Source organism: Ambystoma mexicanum, chromosome 8, assembly GCF_040938575.1.
Source record: "Ambystoma mexicanum isolate Mex_15411 chromosome 8, UKY_AmexF1_1, whole genome shotgun sequence".
Classification (NCBI taxonomy): Eukaryota; Metazoa; Chordata; class Amphibia; order Caudata; family Ambystomatidae; genus Ambystoma; species Ambystoma mexicanum.
This window is the reverse complement of record NC_090929.1, coordinates 1,128,973,943-1,128,999,626: the sequence shown is the minus strand read 5'-3', so window position 1 is coordinate 1,128,999,626 and position 25,684 is coordinate 1,128,973,943. Positions and strand designations below refer to the sequence as shown.

Genomic DNA, 25,684 nt, shown 5'->3' with positions numbered 1-25,684 from the left:
GCTGTAGGGATACAGACACAGTCCCGTAGTGCAGGGGAGAGTGGCTGGGCCAAGGACCGAGAATGGTGAGTGGTCCAGTTGTAGATTCAGTGCAGTTTCAGTAGTATTAGCAGGGGACAGGGGGAGAGAAAGCGTAGGCAAAGAGGAAGGTTTTGAGGTGCTTCCGGAACCGGAGATGATTCTCAAGTTTCAGTGAGGCAGGAAGGCTGTTCCAGAGGGAGGCCCCTGCAGCGAAGAGAGATCTGCTCCCAACTCGTTTTTTGGAGAAGTGGCTGACCCTGAGGGAGTTGGAGGCGGATGAGCGAAGAGCTCCAGAAGTAAGATATTTAGGAAGAGAGAGTTGAAGGTATTTTTGCCCAAAGCCCCAGACGGCCTTGTGGACAATGCAGAGGGTTTTGAACTTGATCCTCGCAGTCACTGGGAGCCAGTGTAGTGATTTCAGTCCTGGAGAGATACGGTCCCTGGGCTTCAGGCCAAGGACATGTTTTGCAGGCCTGTTCTGGATAAGTTGCAAAGGGCGAAGAGTAGAGGCGGGAAGATTTAGATAGAGGCTGTTACAGTAGTCCAGCTTCGAGAGAACCAGGGCTCTAGAGACAGTGAGCTTCTGGGGGAAGGAGAGGAAAGGAAGAATACCTCCTGAGGAGGTGTAGCTGGTAGTGTGACTTCTTAGAGACGTCGGATATGTGAGGAGAGAAGGAGAGTGTGGAGTCGAAGATGACCCCAAGGTTTTTTGCTTTGCTGGTAGGAGCAGGAAGAGGGCCCAGAGAGGCTGGCCAGAGAGCTGCAGGGAAGGAGGGAGTGGGTGTGCCAATGAGTAGAATCTCAGTCTTACTGGCATTAAGGCAGAGGTCGTTGGCGGCACACCATTCCTGGATAGCAGAAAGACAGTCGGAGATGAGGGAAGGAGAAGAGGGGGCCGAGGGTAGCCTGAAAATGAGCTGGGTATCATCCGCATAGCACTGAAAGTTGGGGCAGAGAACGGCGATGAAGGTTAGAACAAGGAGATTTCCATTTGGTATTCATCTTTTCCTGGAGCAGCCGCACCTGTGGATAAAGGAAAAAGACATTAAAATAAACCGCGTCGCATTGCCAGCTGCAGCACCACGTCATACTCACCTGTTTTCAGAGCACCCATAGAATCGCCCCCCGAAACATTAGCATCTGAAAAGACCAGAACAAACAAAAGGTGAGCGGGGTTCCGCCAAAGACATTCTTTTACTTACCGCAAGATACTTACTCGGAATTTTACCGCTCGAGGCAGCGCTGGTCACCATCCTACGTGAGACATTTTCGGCAAGGCGCCGCACCTGCAAAGAAGATAGAGAACTGTTGGTTAATTACATTTGGAACAATATTATGTGCTAGACAGTGCTTGGTACAAACTGACTCTTACCTAAGCGCTACCTTCATCCATCGAGGCAAACTCACTCCTTGGATCACGCTGCAAGGGAAAAGGTATGAAAGGAGCAAGAGTGAATTAACAGGCATTTGAACTCTAAAAGAACTATACATTCGGTTTCCACACTACTTACCTCAGAGTCATTGTTGTCTGGAACTCTTCCAAATATCTTTGGATCAGTGAAGTAACTGAACTTCTACGCGCCCCTGCACTCCACGCAGGATGGAAAGTTCAACCTTCCGAAAAATAAGGAAAATTTTCCTGCGGGCCAGGCAGATGAAACTGAGTGGGCAAGTGCAGTCGATCATCACTTCGCTACGAGTCACACTGGTGGAGACCGCAGCAGTCCAGCTTCGTTCGACGCCCCTGTGGAATCCAGGTGAGCGTAACAATATATTTATACCACGCTTAATACCCAGAGGTTTCTAAGCTCGGACCCGGGTATCGAACCTGTGGTACTCCGTGTCATCTTGTTTCCAAACCAAGCACGTTGCCCCTGAGCTATCCTCCCGAGTACCCCTCTCAGGACTGGACCGCAGCACTGCCACGCAAGGGACTCGCTTGTCGCGGTTGGATTTCCACTCCTATCTCTGGGTCCCCTTGACACCAGGACTTGACCATTTCGATGAGTTAAGTCTTGTAGGACAAGCTGAGGATTCCCCAAGTTCCGGGCCTCAACTCGAAATGGCGACATCGGCAGCATGGTAGGCTAAACTCGGAGCTGGTCAGCCACAGGACGGTCCCGGGGCACTTCAGAAGTCTCTTCTTCGAGGGGATTGGGTCCTCCGACGTATTGCACATCTGACAGTAATCACCACAGCTGTGCTGCTTCGGAAAATCTTTCTGCGTCGATGACGTCGATACGCTGTCCTCGAGGGCCTCCGTCGAGCCGACGTCACCGGATGTTATAAGTAGGACGTACGGCGCCCGTAGCCTCAGTTTTGTTTTTTACGCGAACGTGTTTGCTTCGGAGATCTCGGCGCGCCTCGGTTCTACTGAATCCTGTTCTTTCGGTTCTTCGAACCTGTTTCTCCCTTGCGAAAATGTGATGTCTTCGGCTTCTTCCACCCCGCGGTCCGGTTTTAAGAAGTGTCGGGTGTGCGGGTCTAAGATGTCGCTGACAGACACGCACAACGCTTGCCTCTGGTGCCTCGGGGAGGACCATGATACGGATGACTGTATCGACTGCTAATGGCTCACATCGAAGGCCTTGTGGGAGCGTAAGAAGAAGCTGTCGGTCGGTAAGGTGGCCAAGCCCCGGAAGTCTCGTTCCACTGGTCTTTCGACAGATGATTCGAGGGGCGACTTTCGGCATCGTCGTGAGTCCAGGGGTTCTCGTTCTGGGAGTCTGTCCCCCCATTCCTCTGCCTCTTCGAGGCACTCCAGGAAGCGCCGTCACATGTCCCAACAACCATTCCACTCCTGAGGAATGGGATTCCTTCCAAAAGGAGATGTTGGCAATTTTCCAATCGCAGGGCTCTCGTCCGTCCGCACTGTTGAAAGACGCCGGCCGTGACCGTTCTAGAGACGCTGCTCGTACGCCTTCGGGCTCGAGCGGTCGTCGCAACCACCGAGCGCCTTCGAGGTCCCGGTCGGACAAGGATGGTTGCTCTAGACATGCCCGTTCCAGGTCCCGGTCCTCGATGCCCTTGAGACCGCGAGAACCTGTGAAGTCTTCGCAGAATACATCGACGCCTGCGGCACCAAGGTCTTCGACGGACTCTCTCGAGGCTCCACCTCTGTGGAAGTCGTCGACGCCATCGGCGCCCAGGCTGTCGAGAGACACGCTCGGGGCACCGCCCTCGTGGCCTGTGTCGACGCCGTCAAAGCTGTCGGTGCCGCGCTCGATGCCGATTCCATCGACGCCCTCGAAGCCTTTCAAGGCGGCTTTGTCGGAGGTTCCCCGTGGCACGGTGGAACCCCCCAGAAAGGCTCTGGCCAAGGCTAAACATGTCTTTGTTCCTTTTTCTGTACCCTCCTTCCAGCCTCTGGATTATATTTCTGAGGTGGATGAGGGGTCTGAGGAAGGTGAGGTTCCTGCAGAGGTTTCTGATGGCCTCCTTTCTGGTCATAGCCAACTTGAGGACCTGCGTCAGTCGTTGCACGACGCCAGTGGTCTAGACCTCTCTCTGGAGGTGGAGTTTGGTAGGCCTGAGCCTGGCACTCGAGTCCTCATACCGGCGCCTGATGTCGAGGGTCACAGATTACCTGGGGTGGTATGCCCCGCCTGGGGATTTTCAGCAGGATGACCTGACTGATATCCTCGACCAAGGTCCACCAACTGACCCGGTGCTGTCATTCCATATGGCCTTGCAGAGAAGGGTGGCTGCGGCTTGGACTTCTCCGGAGAGTCTCCCGGCAGTGAGTAAGTCCTTGCTGAAGAAACCCCTGCTACTTGACCACGCACCCTACCCCGGAGAGTTTGGTGGTGCAGGCGGCTACTGCCCCCGCAAAGCAGGAGTCATACCCTACCATCCCTCCTGATAGGGACGACAAACGTTTTGACGGCTGGGCGAAGGTGTTTTCTTCTGGGGGTATGGCGCTACAGGCTGCCAACTCCGTTTGTGCCTTGACTCGTTTCACGCACACTCTGTGGAACTGTATCTCCTTAGTGGCTGATCATATTCCCGAAGGGGAGGAACGGGATGGTTTTCCTGCTATCGTGCAGGATGGCAAGGATGCCATGTGTGAATCCATTCAGTCGGGTCTGGACATGGTTGATTGCTTCAGCTGGTCCATGGCGGCGAGCACCGCAATACGCAGGTTTGTCTGGTTGCGGAAATCGGGGTTTGCTCCTGATGTGCAAGCCTGGCTCCTCAACATGCCCTTTGATGGTGAACATCTTTTTGACAGCAAGGCGGATGAGAGCCTTGAGAGGTTGCAGACCTCCAAAGCTGCAGCGAAGTCGTTGAGCTCTGCAGTTCGCCAACCTCCGCCTTTTCGTCCTAGGGGACAGCAATGGAGGGGTGGTTCCTTTCGATATTACTCATCCTTTAGTAAAAAGAGAGGAGCTGCAAGTCAAAGGGGCCACCGTAGGAGTGCCAGAGGTGGAAAACAGGGTACTCGAGGTGCCAAAGCTGCTCAGACAGTTGCCTCTTTGCCCTCAGGCACTGCCGCAGCCGCCTCAGCTCAGTCATGAGGCCATGTCCCATGGTTCGCCGGTTGGGGGAAAGCTGGTGCAGCATCTTGTAGAGTGGCGTGCCATTACTTCAGATGTGTGGGTTCTGGAGATCATAGCTGACGGCTACTGTTTCCTTTCCGGCAGAGGCCTCACGACAATCCACCAGGGAATCTCTCTTTGAAGGGTCCGGATCCGCTCCTTGCGCAGGAGATACAATCCCTGCTGGAGAAAGGCGCCATAGAACTGGTGCCTGTAGCGCAGAGGAACAAGGGATGGTATTCCACTTATTTTTTGATTTTGAAGAAAGACTGGGGATTGAGACCCATCGTGGACTTAAGCGGTTTGAACACGCTCCTCAGGAAGGACAAGTTCAAGATGGATACTCTTTCTCAAGTCCTCCAGGCCCTTCAACTTCAGGACTGGTTGATGTCTCTAGACCTCAAGGACGCTTATTTTCATGTGCCGATCCATCCCAAGCACAAGAAGTACCTGAGGTTCGCGGTTGGCGACTCGCACTTTGTTTCGGGTCCTGCCTTTCGGATTGACCTCCGCCCGAGGGTCTTCACCAAGCTCGTGGTGGTGGCAGCGTATCTCAGGAAAGGGGATTCACGTCTACCCCTACCTGGACGATTGGTTGATCAGGGCGCGCTCTCCCAAGCAGGTCCTGGATCATCTGTCCGTCACCTGCCACTCCCTTCACAAGCTGGGCTTCTCCCTCAACTTAAAGAAGTCTGACTTGACGCCTACTCAGCGTCTCTAGTACATCGGAGCAGTACTCGACACGTCCCTGGGGCAGCGTTTTCCTCCCCTTCATCACATTCAGCAGATGGTGCACAAGTTTCAACATGCCCAGAGTCTCCCAGCGTTCGAGTTCTTGAGGTTGCTCAGCCTCATGGCATCCTGCATTCTTCTAGTGCCAGGGGCCAGGTTGCGGATGAGATCTCTGCAATGGGCTCTCAAGATGCAGTGGTCACAGTCCTCCGGCAGGATGTCAGACCCCGTTCAGGTGCCACCCTTGGTCGCCCAGGACCTTCTGTGGTGGGCCGTCGAAGGCAATCTGATGAAGGCGGCTCAGTTTTGGCTACCCTGGCCGGAGGTGCAATTGTGACGGACGCCTCCCTCACGGGATGGGGAGCTCATGCCAACGAGTTGACAGTCAGCAGTCGCTGGTCTCCGTTGGAGTCCAGACTCCATATCAGTCTGTTGAAGCTGTGGGCCATCAGGCTTGGCCTGAAGGCTTTTCTGCCGACTGTGCGAGGAAGGAATGCCCTGATTCTGACAGACAACACAGTGGCCATGCACTACCTCAACAAAAGGGGGGGGGGGCAGGGTCACTTCCTCTGTGCAGGGAGGCGATGCAGCTCTGGTTCTGGGCCATCCAGCAGGAGGTTTCGATCTCGGCAGTTCATCTTGCCGGAGAAGAAAACGAGACGGCGGACACTCTGAGCAGGCAGAGTATCTCTCACGAGTGGGAGATGGCTCAAGAGATTCTCCTGGAGATCTTCGCCCTTTGGGGGACCCCTCAGGTGGATCTCTTCGCCTTCTGTTTCAACCGGAAGTGCGAAAGGTTCTGCTCGCGGGAATTGCCTTCAAAAGGAGCCTCAGGAGACGCATTTGTGGTGGAGTGGTTCTTCCCACTGCTGTATGCGTTTCCTAGAGTCCCCGTCATCCTGCTGCGGAGGTTACAGAGGTTTGGTTCCCGGATGATCCTCATTGCTCCGGCTTGGGCTCGGAGGACGTGGTACCCGGACCTTCTGGACTTGTCCATCTGCCCTCCACGTCGTCTTCCCTACCGAGACAACCTGCTCTCACGGGAGGGGGGGGGGAAATCAGGTTCTCCATCCAGAGGTCAGATCCCTCAACCTTCACGCTTGGCTTCTGAAAGGTTGAGGTATAAGGATTGGGACCTCCCTGAAGACGTGATTGAGGTGTTGCTTTCGGCCAGACGGCCGGCAACACACTCCCTGTGCCGTTGGAGAAAGTTCTGTGACTGGTGCAGGGTTAAGAATATGGATACTTTTTCATGTGACATTCCTGTGGTTCTGTCTTTTTTGCTTTCATTGGCCCACAGGGGCCTGCAAGTGGATACTGTTAAAGGTTACCTGGCGGCGCGGTCTATATTTAAGTGCTTGTCTGAGGAGTGTTCTTATTTTAAAATTCCTTTTATTTCTCAAAGGACTCACTAATGTGTTTCCGCCGGTACCTTTCCAGGTGCCTGGTTGGGATTTGAACCTTGTTCTGAAATTCCTAATGGGTGCTCCGTTTGAGCCTTTACATTCCTGCCCTTTGCGGCTGTTAACCCATAAAACTGTGTTTTTAGTTGTGGTCACTTCCGCTCGCAGAGTGAGTGAGTTACAGGCACTTTCAGTTAATCCACCCTTCACTGTGTTTCATAAGGACAGGGTTGTCCTTAGAGTTCGTCCTTCCTTTATTCCGAAGGTGGTGTCGGAATTTCATTTGAGCCAGAAGGTTATTCTTCCGGCATTTTATCCTCCTCCACATCCTGGTAAGGAAGAGGAGAGGCTCCATAGATTGGATCCTAAGAGAGTGTTAAGTTTCTACATTTCTCGCATGTCCCGGGTTATAGTGGACGATCAGCTCTTTATTGGTTACGCTGGAAGGCGTTTGGGACAAGCTGTTACTAAGCAGACTTTGTCTAGAAGATGGATTATCTTGGCAATTTCTGAATGTTACCGCTTGGCGGATAAGGACCCTCCGGTAGGCTTACGGGCCCATTCTACTAGGGGTATGGCTGCCTCTACTGCCCTGCATAGGGGTGTTCCTATTCCCTAATAGAAACACCTATTCGTAACATCCTACCCATGGATAGAATGCCCATTCTATCCATGGGCAGGATCTGGCCTTTGGCAAGGCGGTCCTTTGCTCTGCAATTTGATTGGGCATTCTAAATTTCTATCTTCTAAATTCCTTTCCCTCCTCCATACGTTGGCACTGCTTTGGGAGTCTGTCATAGATGTGGAATAAGTCGGAGGACCCAATCCCCTCGAAGAAGTTACTCTCTTACCTGGTAACGTTCTTTCGATGGGATGGTCCGACAACTTATTCCATATCGCTCCCTCCCAACCTGCCCCGCTACAGAATTCTTATGCGATTGCAGCTTACGTTTCCGCAAGGCTTTCTGTGGTCATACTGGCAGTGGTTTGGTGCCACACGTTCTGGGGGAAAAAACTACAACTGAGGCTACGGGCGTCATGCGTCTTACTTATAACATCTAGTGATGTTGGCTCGACGGAGGCCCTCGAGGACAGCATATCATCGTCATCGACACAGGACGCAGACGCCAAAAGATTTTCCGAAGCTGCACATCTGTGGTGATTACTGTCATAGATATGGAATACATTGTCGGAACATCCCATTGAAAGAACGTTACCAGGTAAGAGAGTAACTTGTTCTTCACAGGGTACCAAGCAGATGTCAGTGATGGATGTTCCCTCCACTCCAAGGGTTGCAGCTCCCTCGCAGGACTGCTGAAGATTGACAGCAAGACATGACTCTTCCAGGACAGCAGCAGAAGTTGGTCGCCAGGCCTCCTTCAGACGGGTCACCAGTCTCCTCACGGGTCTCACAACTGGACAGAAGTCTTGGCTTCTTTAGGTTTCTCCAGGATCTCTCCAGAGTGGGTGCAGGGGTCGTTGTCTTATCCCAAAAGCCAGGTAAGAGCAGACATTCCCACTAGCCAATAACAGAACTAGCCCCACACACACCCCAGCAGTGGTTCAATCGGGACCACTGGCGGGAACACTCGTGCATAACACTCGTACACACTGATACCAGCTTGTGGATTGGGACCAGACAGTCCCAGCCCTCATCCTACCAGCAAACACACACAGCCCTCCAGTAGCCCGCCAAAAGCCTCTGCTTTCCCGGGCACTGGAAGTCCATATAAGGATTTTCCTGGCCTCACAGCCCAGGAAGAAGGCTAAAAGACAAGATGGCCAAAGCACAAGCGAAATGCCTCATGGCATGGCCATGTTTGGTCACTAGCCACAGTTAGTAGCCAAACGTGGTAAGGCTAAAATGAAAAGCACCCAAAAATGTAAAGTCACTGCTGCCAGCAGCTTGTCCTTTTAGCACACCTAAAATATTCAAAAATCCTCTGAGTGTTAGTCCAAGGCAAAAACAAAAGTGTACCCCATTGTACTTAATTTTAAGATACATTGTACAATGATAAAAGTTACAAACGTGATACAAAAGTTACCAAAGTAGTAACATCAGTATCAAGGCTAAGGGAAACCATGTTTCCCAGTACTGACAGCCTGAAGCACATGTCTGTTTCCCCATAACAGAGGAGAAAAAGACAGTGTAGTGAAGCTTAAGGCTTTGCTGTACTGTAAAAAGTACAGGTCAGGATCAAAAATAAAACCAACAAGTTTGGGGATCCATGGAAATGGAAGGAAAGGACATTAAAGAGAAATCTTTCCTAACGCCCACCATGCAAACTGTGAGTGACATAAAACCTGTTAAAACAATTCACATACCCACCGCCTCATTCAACCGTTAGTCATAGAATTTGGTCATCTTAGTCTATCATGTTATATGGAAATCTCTTAAACACCCAACAACAAGCATTGATATTTCAACAAATGGAAAAGGTTTGTCATCTGGTCTTCCAAGAATAAAAAAAACATTCTAACATACCTGGCTCTTTCTACTAGACTCTGGGCTAGTGTAGAATTCCAGTTGTCAAGGCATTTATGGAAGGGGTTAAAGTTCCTTACCCACAAATAATGCATCTGCCAACAAGCAGGGATGTAACACTTTGTTAAGCAAGCATGTGTCCACCCTTTGAACCTATGCATAAGGCTTCTATCATACCTCCCTTACAAGGTGGCATTCCTAATTGCAGTCACATCCCTAAGAAGGATATGTGAATTCTGTGACAAGACCGGAGGCGAGCATTATGCTATAACTTCTTTAATACTGCCTTCCAACAGCTTTTTAAATCTTACTTTTAGTTTACTTCATTTTTATTTATTTTTTTAACAGTATAAACATGTAAAATAACAAGGAAAAACTCCTCGGGGAACAAAGCATATGCACACTATGTTCCCCATGGGACTTTGCAGCTTAGTAGTCCCCAGCCTCTGTCCTGCTGGCCAATCTGGGCTCTTGCTCCCCTACAAATGACAGCTGCTCTAGGTCCCTTCCTCTTCTTTTTTGCTGCAGTCCACAGCTAAATACCCTTCTACCTATTCTATGAAATATATATCATTTGAAGTTGAAGTGACATACATAAATAAGCAGAAGCGCGATTAAGAGCATAGTAATGGACTCTTTACTTGAGTGAGCGCAGCGAGTGAAGAGAAAGTGTATTACAGCGAGTTTGCGTGCACGTTCATTCGAATTTTATGATATTATGAAAGATAACATTGCAACAAATTCTATAATCTAACAGCTGACGGACCAGTCCTGCGAGTGATCTCACTCGCATTAGGGCTCCGGTCTGTCTGTCAGAAAGATAACAGCTTGCAGTAATCAGAACGCAGTATTCTGCGAGACAGTCCTCTCTCTCTCACTAGATGCGCAGACTGCGTAGTCGCACATGCGAAGTACGCGCTTTACTTGCTTTACCCGTCAACGTTCTGTAGGAAGCAGGAACAAATCTCCCCTTCCTTCCAGCAATTAAAACTCTATTCAGAGACGCCACCACAGCATTCGAGCGGCTAACTAGAGGCAGTATTGTATTTTGGGGAAAAAAAGAAAAGAAAGCAATTTCGAATTCTGTCTAAACTGTGCAGCATTGAGTTACAGCACAGCCCACACTGCTGCCAGGAGTAGACAACACGCAGTGGCTTATAGCATGGGAGAGGAAGTATGGAGCGAAGAGAGTGAGGGAGACCAAGACCTAGGAGAAGGAGAGATGGAAGAGGAGGAGCTTGATCTCTCCCACAGTTTTAAGAACATTTTAGGGGACTCCCTTGTGCGAGCTGTAGCTCAGGGAGTCAAACCCCTGCAGGACAGATTACAAATCTTGGAGGGTATATTGGGCAAAAAAAGCTGGCTTGCATGATGATCCGGGTGAGGGAACCTCCGCTGAGAAGCCTCTGGAACATGATGCAAAGGGGAGCAAAGGAGCCCGGAAGAGGAAGCAATCTTCTACTCCCCCAGACACAGAGATGGGGAAGATTAAGTATTCCCCTTGAGGCAGCTGACGCATTTAATAGAGTTAAAAATGCATTCCTGACCAAGTCAGCCTTGCCCTGCCTTGTGCCCCTTACACCAGAGGCGAAAAACATAGGGGAAGCTCTCTCGTCCTCAGAAGAATCCGGGCACGAGGAAGAGTACGAGGATGACCTAGTAAGCATTGGAAAGGAGAGCATTACCTTGCAGAAGAAGGCCAGCTGCTAGTCAAAAGCCAGCAAACCGGAGATCCCCCACGACAAGGAGGACATATCCGATATGTTCGAGCTTGATGCGATCACACCCTAGGCCCACAGAATGGGCCCCATCACCTAAGGTTGCATTATACAGGCTCAGACAATGAGAAAGCCGCTAGAAAAAGAAACTAGATTTCGCCTCGGAGCAGAGTGCCCGAAACCAGAATTGGCGGGGAGAGTCACTGAGAGCCCCGAACTTGACCCCAAGATGTTAACCTTCGTAACGAAGGCAGGAAAGGACACTAGAAAGGCCATGGACCGCGTGTCGAAATCATGCCAAGATAAATTCTTGGACCTGTCGGGTCCCATCGTAAAATAATGGACCAAGCCAAGAGGGCTAGGGACACAGGAGAGCCAGTGGACCCAGTCATCCTGGCCGGCTGGGCCCAAAGAGCGGTATGCATGCTTGGGAATGCAAACTGTGCGATCTCATCCGAGAGCCACAGATCCATGCTCTAAAAGATCAATAATAAATTGGGCCACCTGGCCTCTCAGGTGAGGGCGCTAAAGGGCTCCTCGTTGGAGACGCATTTGTGAAGGAGATGAACAAGTTCGTCGGAACATTCACCGCCTTAGAAAAAGCACAAGCCTCCTTCAGGAAAGTATTCCCAGCAAGAGTTTTTGCTGGGGCCGGTCGATATAGACGCCGTTCGACTGGCCGGTTCAATTTGAATAGAAGGACCCAGGGCCCAATATTGGGAGACAAGGCAGCAGGACGCCTTCCCCCCCCCCCCAACAGAGGCAGACGCCGCAGAGGGCGGGGATACTACAGGCACCAGAACAATACCACATGTGAGTGAGCGCTTAGCGAGTTACCCTCCGGTGGTGGGCAGGACGCTATGTTCTTTGCACAGCTGGCACAAACTGTCTTCAGATGCGTGGGTTCTGCAAACAGTACAAGGTTTCAAGTTGGAGTTTGTAAAGACTCCAAAGCAGCGAACCCTTCCCCCGCGCGTTCAAATGGCTCAGACAGAGAAAGCCTTGCTAGACTCAGAGATCTAAGCCCTAGCGCAAAAGAACGCCATTGAGATTACCCATTCACACGCATCGAGCTTTCTGAGCAACATGTTCCTGGTTCACCGCAAAGGCAAGGTACGACCGGTAATGCATTTGAGAGACATGAACAGTTGGTTAGTGTACAGGCACTTCAAGATGGAGGGAATCCATCTGCTAGGAGACTTGCTCAGAAAAAACGATTCGCCAGCGCGCTTAGACCTGAAGGACGCGTATCTAACAGTACCCATAGCAGCTCATTGACGCCCCATTTTGAGATTCCTCTGGTGAGACGAAATGTGGCAGTTCAAGACCCTGCCTTTCGGTCTGGCCTCAGCCCCATGGCCCTTCACCAAGCTCATGAGGCCCGTGGCAGCTGCGCTCCGAGAGCAAGGGATTTGGATGATAATCTACCTAGACAACATCCTACTAATGGCAGAGGGCCAAGACAGATTGCAGAGGCAAGTGCATCGGGCAGTAACCTTAATATCGAGTTTAGGTTTCTTCGTGAACAAAGACAAATCTGCGCTGGTGCCGAGCAAGAGGCTGGAATTCCTGAGATTTATGATGCATTCAAAGGAACCTACCCTGGAACTTCCAGTGTCCAAGGTGAGCTATATAAAGCAGGATCTCAGAGTGGCGCTCATGGAAGCCGGTTCTATCGCTTCGGAATCTAGCCAGGATAGTGGGTCTCCTGGCCTAGTAAGCTCTATTCGAGCGATCTTTCCCGGCCCATTACACTATCGAGCCCTTCAGAGGCTAAAGATCAGGTACCTACAGAAGGGTTAGAGATGCCATCACCTGGTTCCACTAGACGAGGAGAGCAAGACAGAGCTAACTTGGTGGCTCCACAATATGGAAACGTGGAACGGCAGGGCCATCTTCGGAGACGTGCCAGAGTTCATTATAGAGTCAGACGCCAGCAGAGCTGGCTGGGGAGCCAGGTGCGGACAAGTAGCGACAGGAGGAAAGTGGTTGCAAGAAGAGCTGGCAATGCACATCAACTGCCTAGAGCTCCTCGCAGGATCCTTCACAGTGAAAGCATTTACCAAAGACAGAGCACAGTGTTGTATTCTACTGTGGATGGACAATATATAAGCAGTAAGATGTATAAACAAGCTAGGGGGCACAAGTTCCAAGATGCTAGTAGAACTGGCAAGACTTCTGGCACTGTTGCCTAGAGAGAAGCATAACAGTCAGGGCAGAGTATTTTCCAGGTTCACTGAATACAGTAGCGAATTGGAACTCTCGCTACCTGCCAGACTCTAGCGACTGGAGACTTCACGAGACAGTCTTCAAGAGTCTACAGCAGAGATGGGGGCCGTTGCACACGGACCTGTTCGCCTCACGGTTGAACGCTCAACTGACGAGATTCTTCAGTTGGAGGCTATACCCGGAGGCTCTAGGGACGGATGCTTTCCTCCACCACTGGGGTGGTCTGACCCATAATGCTTGTCTCTTCCCCCCCCCCCCTTTGCGATGCTGGCGAGGGCACTAGCAAAGGTTCAGAGAGACAAAGCAGAGCTAGTGATAGTGACACCACAATGGTGATCGCAAGCGTGGTTTCCAGTTCTGATGGAACTTTCTATGGATTTCCCTTCGAGGATTGCACAGAGAACAGACCTGATTTCCGATCTGTCGGGAGCCCCGCACCCGCTCATACAGGATCAGATGGGAACACTGCTAGCTTGCAGAATTTCCAGCGCAGATGATGCTTGCCAGGGCTTTCAAGAGAAGCTGCAGAACTTATCAAGGTATCCTGGGCTCCTTCCACAATTAAGAACTATAATTCCACTTGGCAATCCTGGGAAATATGGTGCAGGGGGAGGCTTATTTCTCCCATTTCAGCACAGGTATTTAATTTTCTAGCAAGACTGCCCACCGCTGGTAGAGCTTTTAAAATGGTAGGAGTATATAGATCGGCAATCTCAGCCGGACACAAACTCATAGACTGGATTCCCGTGGGCGAACACCCAGCCGTGTCAAGGCTTTTGAAAGGGGTTAAGGTTAGCAAACTGCCCGTGCCTAGGTATTCATCATCATTATGGGATGTACTCAGTCTGACAGTTGTTCGAACAGTGGCCAAGAAACAACCTTCTGTCAGGTAGACCATTGTCAGGAAAGTTAGCCACTCTACCTTGCTTAGTGTCCTGTAGAAGAGTTTCAGACGTGAAAGCTCTAGAAATTGACAGGAAAGTATTTCATCCAGAAGGAGTAGCGTTCAATATCGCGCAGCGTACAAAGACCAACACCAAGGTAATTTCATACCCGTACTTCCCGAACAATAGTAATCCGTGCGTAGCTCAATGTATAAAGTGTTACGAAGCGGCAACATCAGCGATAAGACCCCAGGGAGTTAGTCAATTATTGATAGCGCACAGAAAGCCATATAAAGCAATAGCGACAGTGAAAGAGTTAATGGAATTAGCAAGAATAGACATTGCAGTTTTCGGGGCTCCCTCGACCAGAGGAGCTATGGCTTCACGAGCTTTCGCAGCAGGAGTCCCGCTGCAAGAGATCATGAATGCAGCAGACTGGTCAAGCGACTCAGGTTTCAGGACCTTCTATTTTAAACCAGTCTCCAGTATAGCCACAGCAGTGGTAGAAAGCTTTGAACGAACATAATGCTCACCTCCGGTCTTGTCATAGAATGAAGATTGCCCAAGCACCCAGCGCAGGAAGTCTTGATTGTATTAAGGACACAGAGGCAAGCATTATCCCTCCCATTTGGAATACGTAAATTATGATTGCAAAGTATGATGTTATATGTATGAGAACGCTGATGTATTCCCCGCCCCGCCCCTAACATTATTAATCTCTTTTTGGCTTAGGAGAGGATAAAAAGAATGCTCGAGAGTAGGCATCTACGGAGCCAAGAGAGACAGAGCTCAGAGGGGGTTCAAGTAGAGACATGAAAGTTCAACACAGCTATTTGCAGAGAGGGGAGAAAGAAGTTTGGTTTCTCAAGTCGTGAGATTGATCGGCTTAGACTGTTACTGTCTTTTAAGGAAATGTCCAAAAAAGAAGAGGAAGGGACCTAGAGCAGCTATCATTTGTAGGGGAGTGAGAGCCCTGATTGGCCAGCAGGACAGAGGCTGGGGACTACTAAACTAAACTGCAAGGTCCCATGGGGAAGGCAGTGTGCATATGCATTGTATTTCTTTGTTATTTCTTTATTTCTTTGTTATTTTACATGTTTATACTGTTAAACAAAAAAAAGAAGTAAATTCAAAGTAAGATTTTAAAGGGTGTTGGAAGGCAGTATTAAAGAAGTTATATCATCATGCTCGCCTCTGTGTCCTTAATAGAAGCAAGACTTCTGTGCTGGGCGCTTGGGCAATTTTCATTACAGGCATTATCCATGTCGGAACTATTTATGTCCATACACAAAAACAGTGGCTTTAAGGACACATACAGAGATCTCAAAATTACGTGTCAGCCTACAGCAATGTTCCTCTACTGTGCGCTGCAAAGTGCTCACACAATTTTGTTAAAAAGGCAGCGCAAGTTTGTAAACTCTGCACAGGACACTACATGTGCCCCCCATTCATTAATCACTTGCTGTGAGCAGCCAATCGGAGGACATGCATATCATTCTTTGAAAATGATATAGTAGCAGTGAACATCCGTAGCTAGGGTGCGGCAGCCAGGTCTAGTAAGAGCTCCTGCTTGCGTGTGGCAGGGCAGATCCTCTATACAGCCGGTCCGTTGTGGGCGCGGTGATCAGGCGGACCATGGAGGATTGTGCGGTGGAACCATCAGAGGTCAGTTAAAGACAACAGAGGACTCCTACAGGTCAGTAAAGCAAATCATTTTCTATGGCCTTGCTCGGATGTGTATTTAAGTGCATCACTTCCATGCAATATATAGAAGAATTCCCCAAATAGCTTGCTTGTCCCCACACAATAAGTTTCTTCTGGTCACTGTGTTAGCATTTTTTACAGCTGTAATAATCGCCTATTCTACGTGCTGCCGAGACTGTCGCTTGACCTTTATAGCCCTGATCTGACTGGGATCGGCAGACAGGTAGTGGCCACCTCTTTGTGCTCTTTTGCAGTGGTGGGGCGCTGTTATTATTTCCCAGCATTAAATGGACCTTCATGTTTACCTGCAGCGTACTAGGATATTGCATTTACCTCAGCCACCACCTCAACTAAATAGAGTGCAAGCCATTATAAACATCCCAAACGTAAAATACTCTCCTCCTCTACTATCCTGTTCAATATTCACAGGCCTAGACATCCTTCAATTTACAGGCATCGACATGCTAGCACAAAGCATGCTTCAAATCTCTTTACAAGGTCCTCAGTAAGTGTTCAGTTCTGTGTGGGTTTCTCCTATGCATTACCAGGTGGCAAGTGGGGTTGTTGTGGCTTAACATGCAGCGCAGTAGCCCCAGAAATGACTGTCTGCAAAAATCACCTAGCAGCATATAAGGTGCACTGAGGAAGCGGCATGGCGGCATGCTGATATGAAGTGTGGATGCTCTTTACCAGGCATCGGTCCATCATCAACCATTACAGGAATTTAAGCTTCTGATATGTATGAATCCATGTAATGTGTTTTAGTCTACCTTAGGTGTGAGATGCCAAGTCCCTGAGGAGTGTTCACTCATGATATTCAGTGATCTGGGAGTGGACACGCTCCGTGCTAGATGGCCACCAATCCCTGAGATTAGATGTTAAGGCTCAACGTCCTGATGTCGCCGCTCTCAATGCTGTTCGTTAGGTGTGAGTGAATAAGGTGCTAGCGCTGCGCACGTTGTGCCATTTCTGTGTTTGATGACAGCTTGCACTGTGTGTACCTGTGCTGCTTCTGTTGGGGGAAGCTTGCAATGATGTAAAACAGTGTGAAGGGACTGTTCTTGGATTTGCTAGGCCCTCTATTCAGCAAAAGACATATGCCGGGGGTATGCAGGGTGCACTAATTTGCCAAAGTAAGGACATTGCCGCAAATGACAATAGAGAATATATTACAGCCAAACGGAGTGAAATCGGTCTTTTGTTATTCTGTAGCATTATGGGAAGTTGCATTTAAAGCACTTTCCTTTACATAGGTGAGCCAAGAGGGACAGATGACTGTGATACATATAAATGGGCGCACTATTATTCATGGAGGCACTCCAACTATGATTGAGGCTTTTTCAAAAAGTATACACTGCAAACTCAGTCACATCTACAGACTTTCAATGTTGGCACTTAATGGTGAACCTGGTATTTGAACCCAGTCTGCAATTTAGGCACTTAACACACATCTTCTCGTCTCTGGCAGGTAAGAATATATAATAAACCAACCCTAAATTTCTAACCCCAGGAAAATGAGGCAAACTGCCAGTGCGCTGCTCCAAAAGTTGCAAAACATTCTTAATGTTGACCGCCTGTTTTATAAGGTTATTTCAGCATTTGAGAAAAGAGAAATCCAAGCAAATGGGAAAGTAATAGAAAGGAACGCATTACTAATATTTAAGTGATCCAGTTTAAATTACATCATGAAAAAAAGCCTCAATCTTGATTTGATAGTTTTGCACCATCTATAGGAGGAGCTGGGGGGGGGGCTTCAACCTTTTATTTGGACTACAGCTCCCATCAGCTATAGCCAGGATAGTCAATGTTGAGGGCTAGTGGAGGGGTGTGGGTGGGTGGGGGGACGGGTAGTCCTGTGAGTTCTATTGCTCACAATGCCATTTGTCTCTTGGCTTGACTAACTCATGTTTGACATGTCGTCTCTGGCTTCATTATGCGTGATCAGAGTATTGTTGAAAATGTGTAGCTTTTTATGTATGGCATTTATAAAACGCAAACCTAGCTGGGAAGCAACAGAGTATTGCACATATGGAACACACCCAGTCAGTTACAGCTAGAGGGGGCTAAAGGAGCTGGGATCGGAGGAGAAGCTGCAGAGAGCGTGATTGGCCTGATGTTCTTTGAAGGGTATGGTCTTCATGTCCTTCCTGAGGTTTACAATGGAAACATTGCATTGGTAACTTGTTCCAGACACACAGGGTGCATAGCAGGAACTTGGCTCAGGCTGTGATCTGGAATGTGTGGTTGCTTGGCAATTGGCAAACCCCTCTGGCAGTAAAGCTTGCTCTCGCTTGCACAGTGGGTCGTGGTCTCCTGGTTTGCATCGCTTAAGTGCGCACATGAGTGAACAACAGCCCTCACATAAGCATTCTATTTTTGCACAGAGGCAAAAGAATAGATGGACATTGGTCCATATGACTACCACTCTTCTAAAACCCTCAAAACAAGGGGCAAAGGGTGCTTAATACACTTCATGTTCGACAAGACGTTATGGGCTACCTCTGTGAAACCAAGGAAGTCAGAAAAACAGACAACGTTGTTTCATTTGCAACAGGAAGTGAAGGAGATCAAGTTCTAAAGTATTGCAAGACTTGTCAAAAGTATACAACACCTTTACACCCTGTCCAATAAATAACCTGCCTTCGCACCAAAAGCACATTCAACACGTAGTATGGAAGCTGCACTCTTTAATTGCGAATGTTTCCATTTGAAGCAATCTGTAAAGCAGCAACATGGAGCTCTGTGCACACATCCATACAACAATGTTTGGATATTCTGGCACAAACAAATTCATAAGTAGTCCAAGTCGTTTTAATGCATTTATTTGCAGCTGTTGCATCAGCTCTCACCTTGCTCCGGTACCACTTGCTAATTAAGCATCACACGTGAATTCAAATATTACTTATACTCTAATAGTCTTTCTGTGGCTTCTAACTGCTTAGAATAACATACACCCACCCATCCTCCCACAAGGGAGCAAACAATATTTTAAAAAGACACCTGTTCACACACCTCAGGACAGAAAAACAATAATCCTGAGTACATAGACACATAAAGGAGCATGGGTAACTGTAAACATAGGTTAGGGCGAGTGTTATAGGAAAGCCCATGTCGACACACTTTTCAGATGAAATTCTCTGCACCTTCCACTAGATGTCATCCTTTGCATATCATGTGATTTTGGGCAGATAAAAGCCACAAAAGCTATTACAAGGTAAGTAGTATTTGTCATATATCAGAGGATCCTTCCAAGGCCCTACCCTTCAAGTCCAGCAGCACCTAGTCATGACATTTGCCAAGGCCACAGTCCTTTAAAGCCCTTTGTATAGAATTGAGATGGCCAGTGACTATTTTACATTTTATTTTTTGTATGGCTCGCTAGTAGCTTGCAACATTTTGCTCCCAACTTATTTATAGCATCACAGCGCAAATAGTATTATCATCCAACTGTTTTGTACTCCTTTAGACAATCCAGATTTATTTGGAATGATGTGTCAGCCCTGCTGAGATTTTAATTCATGGCATGTAGGTTGTACACATCTGCTAGAGGGGGATTAACTTAGTTATTTTACACTATGATTTCGGGACTTTGTCGTTCACAGCACCAATATTTCATGCAGTTGATAATCTGTGGGAGGAAAAGATGCCCTATGTGCAGTTGGCCTGCTTTCTGGCGCGTATCACCATAACTACTTAATCTCTTCTGTTTATATATTTGTCCCGCTGCTTGCGGTTCCTGTAGTATCATGCCCTAGCCATCTTCCCATCTGATGTTTATATGCAGTACTTCATCAATGTCCACAATTTATTTGTCATTTGTAAAGGGCCTAAGCTCGGAGGCATCAGGGCACTGTTGTGAGCCAGTTACTTGAAACAACATCTTACATCAGTGTTGTAAAACCACACCATAAACATATATACAAAGCCTCAATGCACAATATTTCCACAGAAAACAAATACACATGATCAGAGGAGGGTGGGTGATGTCCTACGCCTCAGTTTAGACGAATAACGTTTTCATTGTCTTCCAGAAGCCCCAATATGATTCCTATGCTTTTAACTCTGGGGGGAGGGCATTCCAGTGGTTCACCGCTATTGTAGGGAAGCTCACTCCATCTTGTTTGACCCTTTTCACTTTTTTTAGGACCAGCTGATGAGCATGGAAGGATCACACCGGTCTGTTGGTCTTGGACCTTTCAATTTTCTGAGGCAGGTATTGTGGGGCTGTTTTGCTCAAGCATTTGTGGGTGATAGACAATGTTTTGAAAACAATCCTTTGCCTGATTGGCAGCCAGTGAACCTTCTTCCTAGCTGCTGAAATGTGGTCTCTTTTAGGAATGTTCAATGCTGGCCAGAGGGCATTGTTCTGGATTATCTGTAATTTGTTGATGTTCTGTTTGGAAGTCCAGGAAAAGAGGACATTACAGTAATCCAGCCTTGTGCCAGTAATGCCTCTGACAATAGCCGGGCAGCTCTCTGGGGTCAAGAATTGTCTAGATGCGTTGATGAGCTTGGCAGTGTAAGATGCCAATGAGGCCACTGCACTCACTTGTTTAGAGAGAGGGGGAGGCATCCAAGTGGACACCTAGTGTTTTTACCGAGGCTGAGACTGGGATCAAGAGTCCATCTATCAAGAAGGAAGTGAATTGGGGGCTGAGTTTTTTTTTAGCATACCAGGTGATCCAACCAGCAGGATCTCCATCTTGAGTTCCAACAGGGGTGGTTTGTGGCCCTCCAGGCCTGGATTATAGAGTAGATCTTAATCATATGTGCCTGATGGGGTAGGAGTATTTGGGTGTCATCGGCATAGTAAGCATAAGAGATGCTTATGTCGTCCAGGAGGTCAAATAAGGGTTTGGTGAAAATGTTGTAGAGGGAGGGGGAAACGCATGAACCTTGTGGGATGCCGCACAGGATGGGGATGGGGGCACTCGCAGTATCTGAGAACTCTCATGGACCTGCCTTCAAGGAAGGGAGGCTATCCAAGAGGACGCTTCTTGGAAGAAATTTGCTGACATGGTAAGGTGGTGGCACAAGTTTTTGTGATCTGCTAGGTTGAAGATAGCGGATAGGTCAAGTAAGAGGAAAAGTACTGGTTTGCCTTCATCTCTGAAGGAGTCGAGTTGGATTTTTAGGGCTAATAGAGCAGATTCCGTGCCATGGCCTTGCCAGAAGCCTGATTGATGTAGCCCTAGGATGTGATTCCTTTCGAGGTAGTATTTGATCTAGTTGTAGGCTGCTCTATTCTAGCAGGAATTCATTCAGCAGGAATGTACTGTTGTGATGGGACTATAATGATTTGGTGCTGATGGGTCTAGCAAGGGTTTCTTCAATAGCGGGAGGACCATGATTCCTTTAGGCTGGCTGGGACTGAATTTGAGGAGAAAGAGGCGTTGATGAATTTCGTAATGAAGGTAACTACATCTTCAGAGAAATCCTTAATGATAGTCGCTGGGCAGATATCCCCTTTACATCTTGAAGGTTATGAGACTTCTGAGATGAATGCACTAGATGACTGCCGAAACAGCAGGTCTCATCTCAACACCATTCATTGTTTTTGTTCTGGGTAGAATAAAGTGTGGCTCCATGATTTCGACTGCATTTTCCTTTCCCTCTTTATTTCCATCTCTTGCCTTGTGTTTCATCTTTTTGTAGAACAATTCATCAGAGTTGACTCCTGTTTCTAGCACACATGTTACAACCTAGCTTAGTATGACACTTCCCCTGCTGGGCACAATGAATGCTCCCACTTTTCCAAACTGTCCACATTGAAGACTGTTCTAGCCCTGTCTTCTTAATTGGTTCGTAGACACTTCCTGCCTGCAATTGGTGTCAAACCTTCTTGAATTTTCATTTTGATTCTGCCTCCCCTGTGAATGGGGCAGTGCGTCTACCTTTGTACATCTCTGTAGTAGCTGGCACGCTAGTGGAAGTCATTGTGTTGTAAGTGCAAAGCCATAGACAATTTTCCTTAGCTGCTGGATCTCAGATATTGATCAGTGGAATAAGGTGATCGAGCAGCTTGGGACGCCATGTGCAGAGTTCATGAAGAAATTGCAGCCTACCGTCCGGACGTATGTGGAGAACAGACCCAAGTATGCTGGTTACAGTTTTGAGAAGCTCTTCCCAGATGTGCTTTTCCCAGCTGACTCTGAACACAACAAACTGAAAGGTAAGGCTAACATGTACTGTTGTCTGTTGTGTAGTGTGTGTGAACCAAGGGGAAACCCTGCTCTCCTTTGTGCATTACAGAATCTGACTCTGGTCGTTGTTAGTTTAGTATGCCCAGAGCAGTCCCAGCCCTCCTTTGTGTTCAGGATTTAGGACGTAATGCACCTGCTTTTTTTTGACAGAGTAGTATGTCTTGTTTCTGTTTTAGATCTCCTCAGCAGCAAAGTCTTTTGTGAAGTCATGCAAACATTTCCAACTGCAGCCTTTGGTCTATATTCCTTACATGCAGCCTCCTTGTTACTATCATGAACTCCAGTGACATTCCCTTCACATTACATAGAGCTTTGATAAACCAAAGGTTGCATTTCATCAGCCGCCATTACATGTGTTACACCAACAATCTGCAGAATTTAAGATGAAAATCTTCGATTTCAGCACTTTACTGCATAATTGTTTAATAGCTCCTTGTATTTTTTTTCTTGGGTTACATTAAACAGCAGATCTGTGCCTCTCCTTGCCCTGTCCCCACTCATCAAAAACATCTGGTGACCAGATAACTCTAGCACCAAAACAGTGATACCTAATAGTGTTCATATTCGTGTTCATAAAACAAATTCCCTGGTGGTTGGAGGGGATAAATTGATGCTAATTATTGAATATTCCTTCCGAACCTCTTTTCCCATCAGCCTCTTACTTGGAGAAGTCACTTTCGCTGTATCACTTTAAAATAACTGGATTTGTTGCTCCTCTAAAAATGATTAGGGAAACTGCAGATGCATGATCCACCTCCTTTTCCTTGAAAAGTACTAGAGAGAACAGTTGCTCTTAAACTGGAAGATCGTATTGACCACTACAGCGACCTGATACAGTCAGCAATGCCCTATGTATTGCACAATTGGGACACATTTATCTGCATCCTGCTTGACCTTTTCAGTGGCTCTAAAGTCTAAATTAAGTACTGCACATAAGTGGGTGGGTTTTGGAAATGTTTTCCTTTGCTTATGCCTGTGTTTCATGATACCCCCCGCATCTCCTTTTAAGTTCTATTCTGATGACTCACCAGGGATTGACATGTGTAAAGAAGTGCCCCTGAGTCACCCTTTGTGTGGAGTGTCTCGCTGGTGGCAGTTTACCAAAATTATAGTTTCAGGGTGCAGGCTGTATCCTCCAGGATGGCTCTACTGAGCATCCCATGATTGTACAAGCACCAGTCCTTGTCTGCTACACGTGTCCCCGTCTGATTACAAAATAGAGCATAGCAGGGGCTGATCTTTCCATAGGATCACCTGTTCGCCAATTGATGACGACAGACATCAGCCCTGATAGTACAAAATGGTTGACACAATGCAAGCCTTATGCCTAGCTCGGCCTCTTAGATCAGAAACTGGCCAGATGAGGCGTAATACCTGGGTGTCTGGAGCACTGACTGCAATATATATATTTCTGATGTTTGTTAATCTGCTTAGAATCACATGCTGTGCATAGGTCCGACATCCAGTGGTCACTGCGGAGTATTGCATTTTGTTTTTCGACGTCGACAAGGCGTGTCTGAAACACTATCCCTATAGTGACGTGCGTTGTACCCACAATCCCTCACGCGTCGAGGTCCCTCAGATTGTTTTTTTCCGCCCAGCTTCTGGTCGCCTTCACGCGGAGCTCCTCGAGAGACATTGCAACTCCTCGACCTTTGGTCGTTTTTTCTCCTAATATTAATAATCCCTCCCTCGACGCAGTTGTAAGCTGTTCTCCGCCGAAAAGAATCTTCGACGGAGGGTCGAGCGGAGGAAATCCTTCGGCGCTGCCGAACACGTGGCCTGGCCTCGCAGGCCATATACAGTAGGGAGAGTGGGGTCGTGGGACATCTCTGGGTCTTTTCTGAGAATGCCTTTTCCTTTCCCCTTCCTTTCCCTTGGGGCGCTTATCGCGATTTATTGCCTCGGCTATGGAGAGGACACCCTTTAGGTTTTGCCCGCTTTGCAAAGGCAAATTTACTTGGAAGGACAAGCATTCACGGTGTAACCGCTGCTTGCCCCTCGATCACAAGGAGGAAGGTTGCGCGGCTTGTCGGCTTCTTAAGCCTAAAACTCTAAAAGACCGTAGGGTTAAAAGGTGGGCGGCCTACGCTATGTCGAAGGCCGAAGGTTCACCCGCCGCTGCTACCACCGACAGTGACGAGGAACGCAATAACATGACCTCCGCTACGGAAGTCGAAACCCCCTTTAAGGAGCGCTTGCGCGCTTCGTCGTCTGTCCCCGGCCCCGACAGGCTCGGCTCACGCCCTGCTTATGGGGATGAACACCCCGGCGACACTGACGCACACAAAGACTCAAATAAGCACACAACCCACGGCTCTTCTTCGTCTAAGACGAAAAGAGCTTCGGCGCCCAAGGAGACACAGGTTCCACCGGCGGCCTCCTCGGACCGTTCGGGTTCGAAGCCCCTCTCGCAACCGCAGCCGCGACCAGCGACTGGGCTTTCGGCAAATAAGGGCGCCGCCCCCAAACCATCGGCCGGCGCGCATCAACAGAAGGCGCATACCGCCGTAGAACGTTCGACACCCATAGCGTCGAAAACGCAAGCTTCCGCCGACAAACGAGTCGCCGAAAGCTTGGCGAGGATCGCTGTAGCCGACGCCCAGAAGCGTACGCCGAAGAACACGTCGAGCGCTACGCATAAGTCGAAAGACACGCCGAAAAAGCCCGAAGAAAGGCAGGGACTACCCCCTTCAGTCGGGGGGTCACCCAGCACACCTGAAGGTTTTTCGGAGGGCGACGGGACACTTTCCTCGACGCTTTGGGAGAGGTCGAGCCGTTTCCAGTTAGATGACTCTATTTTTCCCCCGCCAGACCGCTCTGGGGTACCCCATGAAACCATGGAAAGACTCCACCTCTGTATGGAGAGGATGGAAAGGTTTATGAATACCCAGACCTCTCAAACTCCCAAGAGGACTAGAGAAGGGCCTCAGGAGGACCCCAGGGCCAAAAATCCGAGGCTAGTCGATCCCCAGGTGGACACAGCCTCAGACTTCCATAACGTATACGACCTCACTGGGGAGGAAGAATACTTGGAGGAGGAGGATGATTTCATAGACGATCAAGAAGGACAGAACCAGGAGGAATGTCTGGAAGACAGGCCAGACATTATAGAAGAAGGCTTCAGAGGGGGGGCGTGGCTACATGGCCACGGACTAGGACGCACATCCTGGGTGCTCCTGTTGATCCGGCAATGATCCGTCGAAAAAAGTGCATTTAGAACCCACTAGGAAGCTTGGATTTGCAACTACAGCAGCATGAAGTGAATGGGCATGCAGCAGTGAAAGCCTGACGGGAATCGTGCGTGTGGAAGGGAGTACGGAGACAGCGAAGTTGGAGCGATCTCACGGCCAGGAGCAGCAAAATGGCGCCTGAAATATAACAAAGACTGGATAAGAAGGGGCTGGATATGCAATGCAAGACCTCGCCGCATGTACAGTGGATTTGATGCTATGAAAGCGGATCGGAAGAGCAGCAGTTGTGGTTTTGCTGGATGAGGCAGGTGGGGGTAAAACAAAGAGAAATGCTGGTCAGCGCAGAGCGGGTGGAAGGAAGCCGGGACCCGCTCGTCAAGTAAGTGAGTAAAATGTAACTGACGAGCGGGAGCTCACAGCGGGAGCGGAGAACGCAGCGGCTCGGCGGGCACGGCGAGACATTGTATCATCTAGTGTAACCGCGCCCATGCCCGGCGAGTAATCTGAACACATTTCTATGCTGCTCCCAGCTGGAAGTCAGCATAAGCGCTACCCACGGGCCTCTTGGATTCC

General features: G+C 48.8%; 1 protein-coding gene across 5 annotated transcripts in view; it reads left to right on the top strand.

Moving 5' to 3' along the window:
• The window catches only part of LOC138472811 (mitogen-activated protein kinase 8-like), a gene marked incomplete in the record, with an annotated part of 957,660 nt that overhangs the window by 732,500 nt on the left and 199,476 nt on the right, over positions 1-25,684 (top strand). For all 5 annotated transcript variants that reach the window (XM_069611172.1, XM_069611169.1, XM_069611173.1 and 2 more), the window contains 1 exon segment: positions 21,704-21,886. In XM_069611172.1, the coding sequence (XP_069467273.1) occupies positions 21,704-21,886 (183 nt within the window).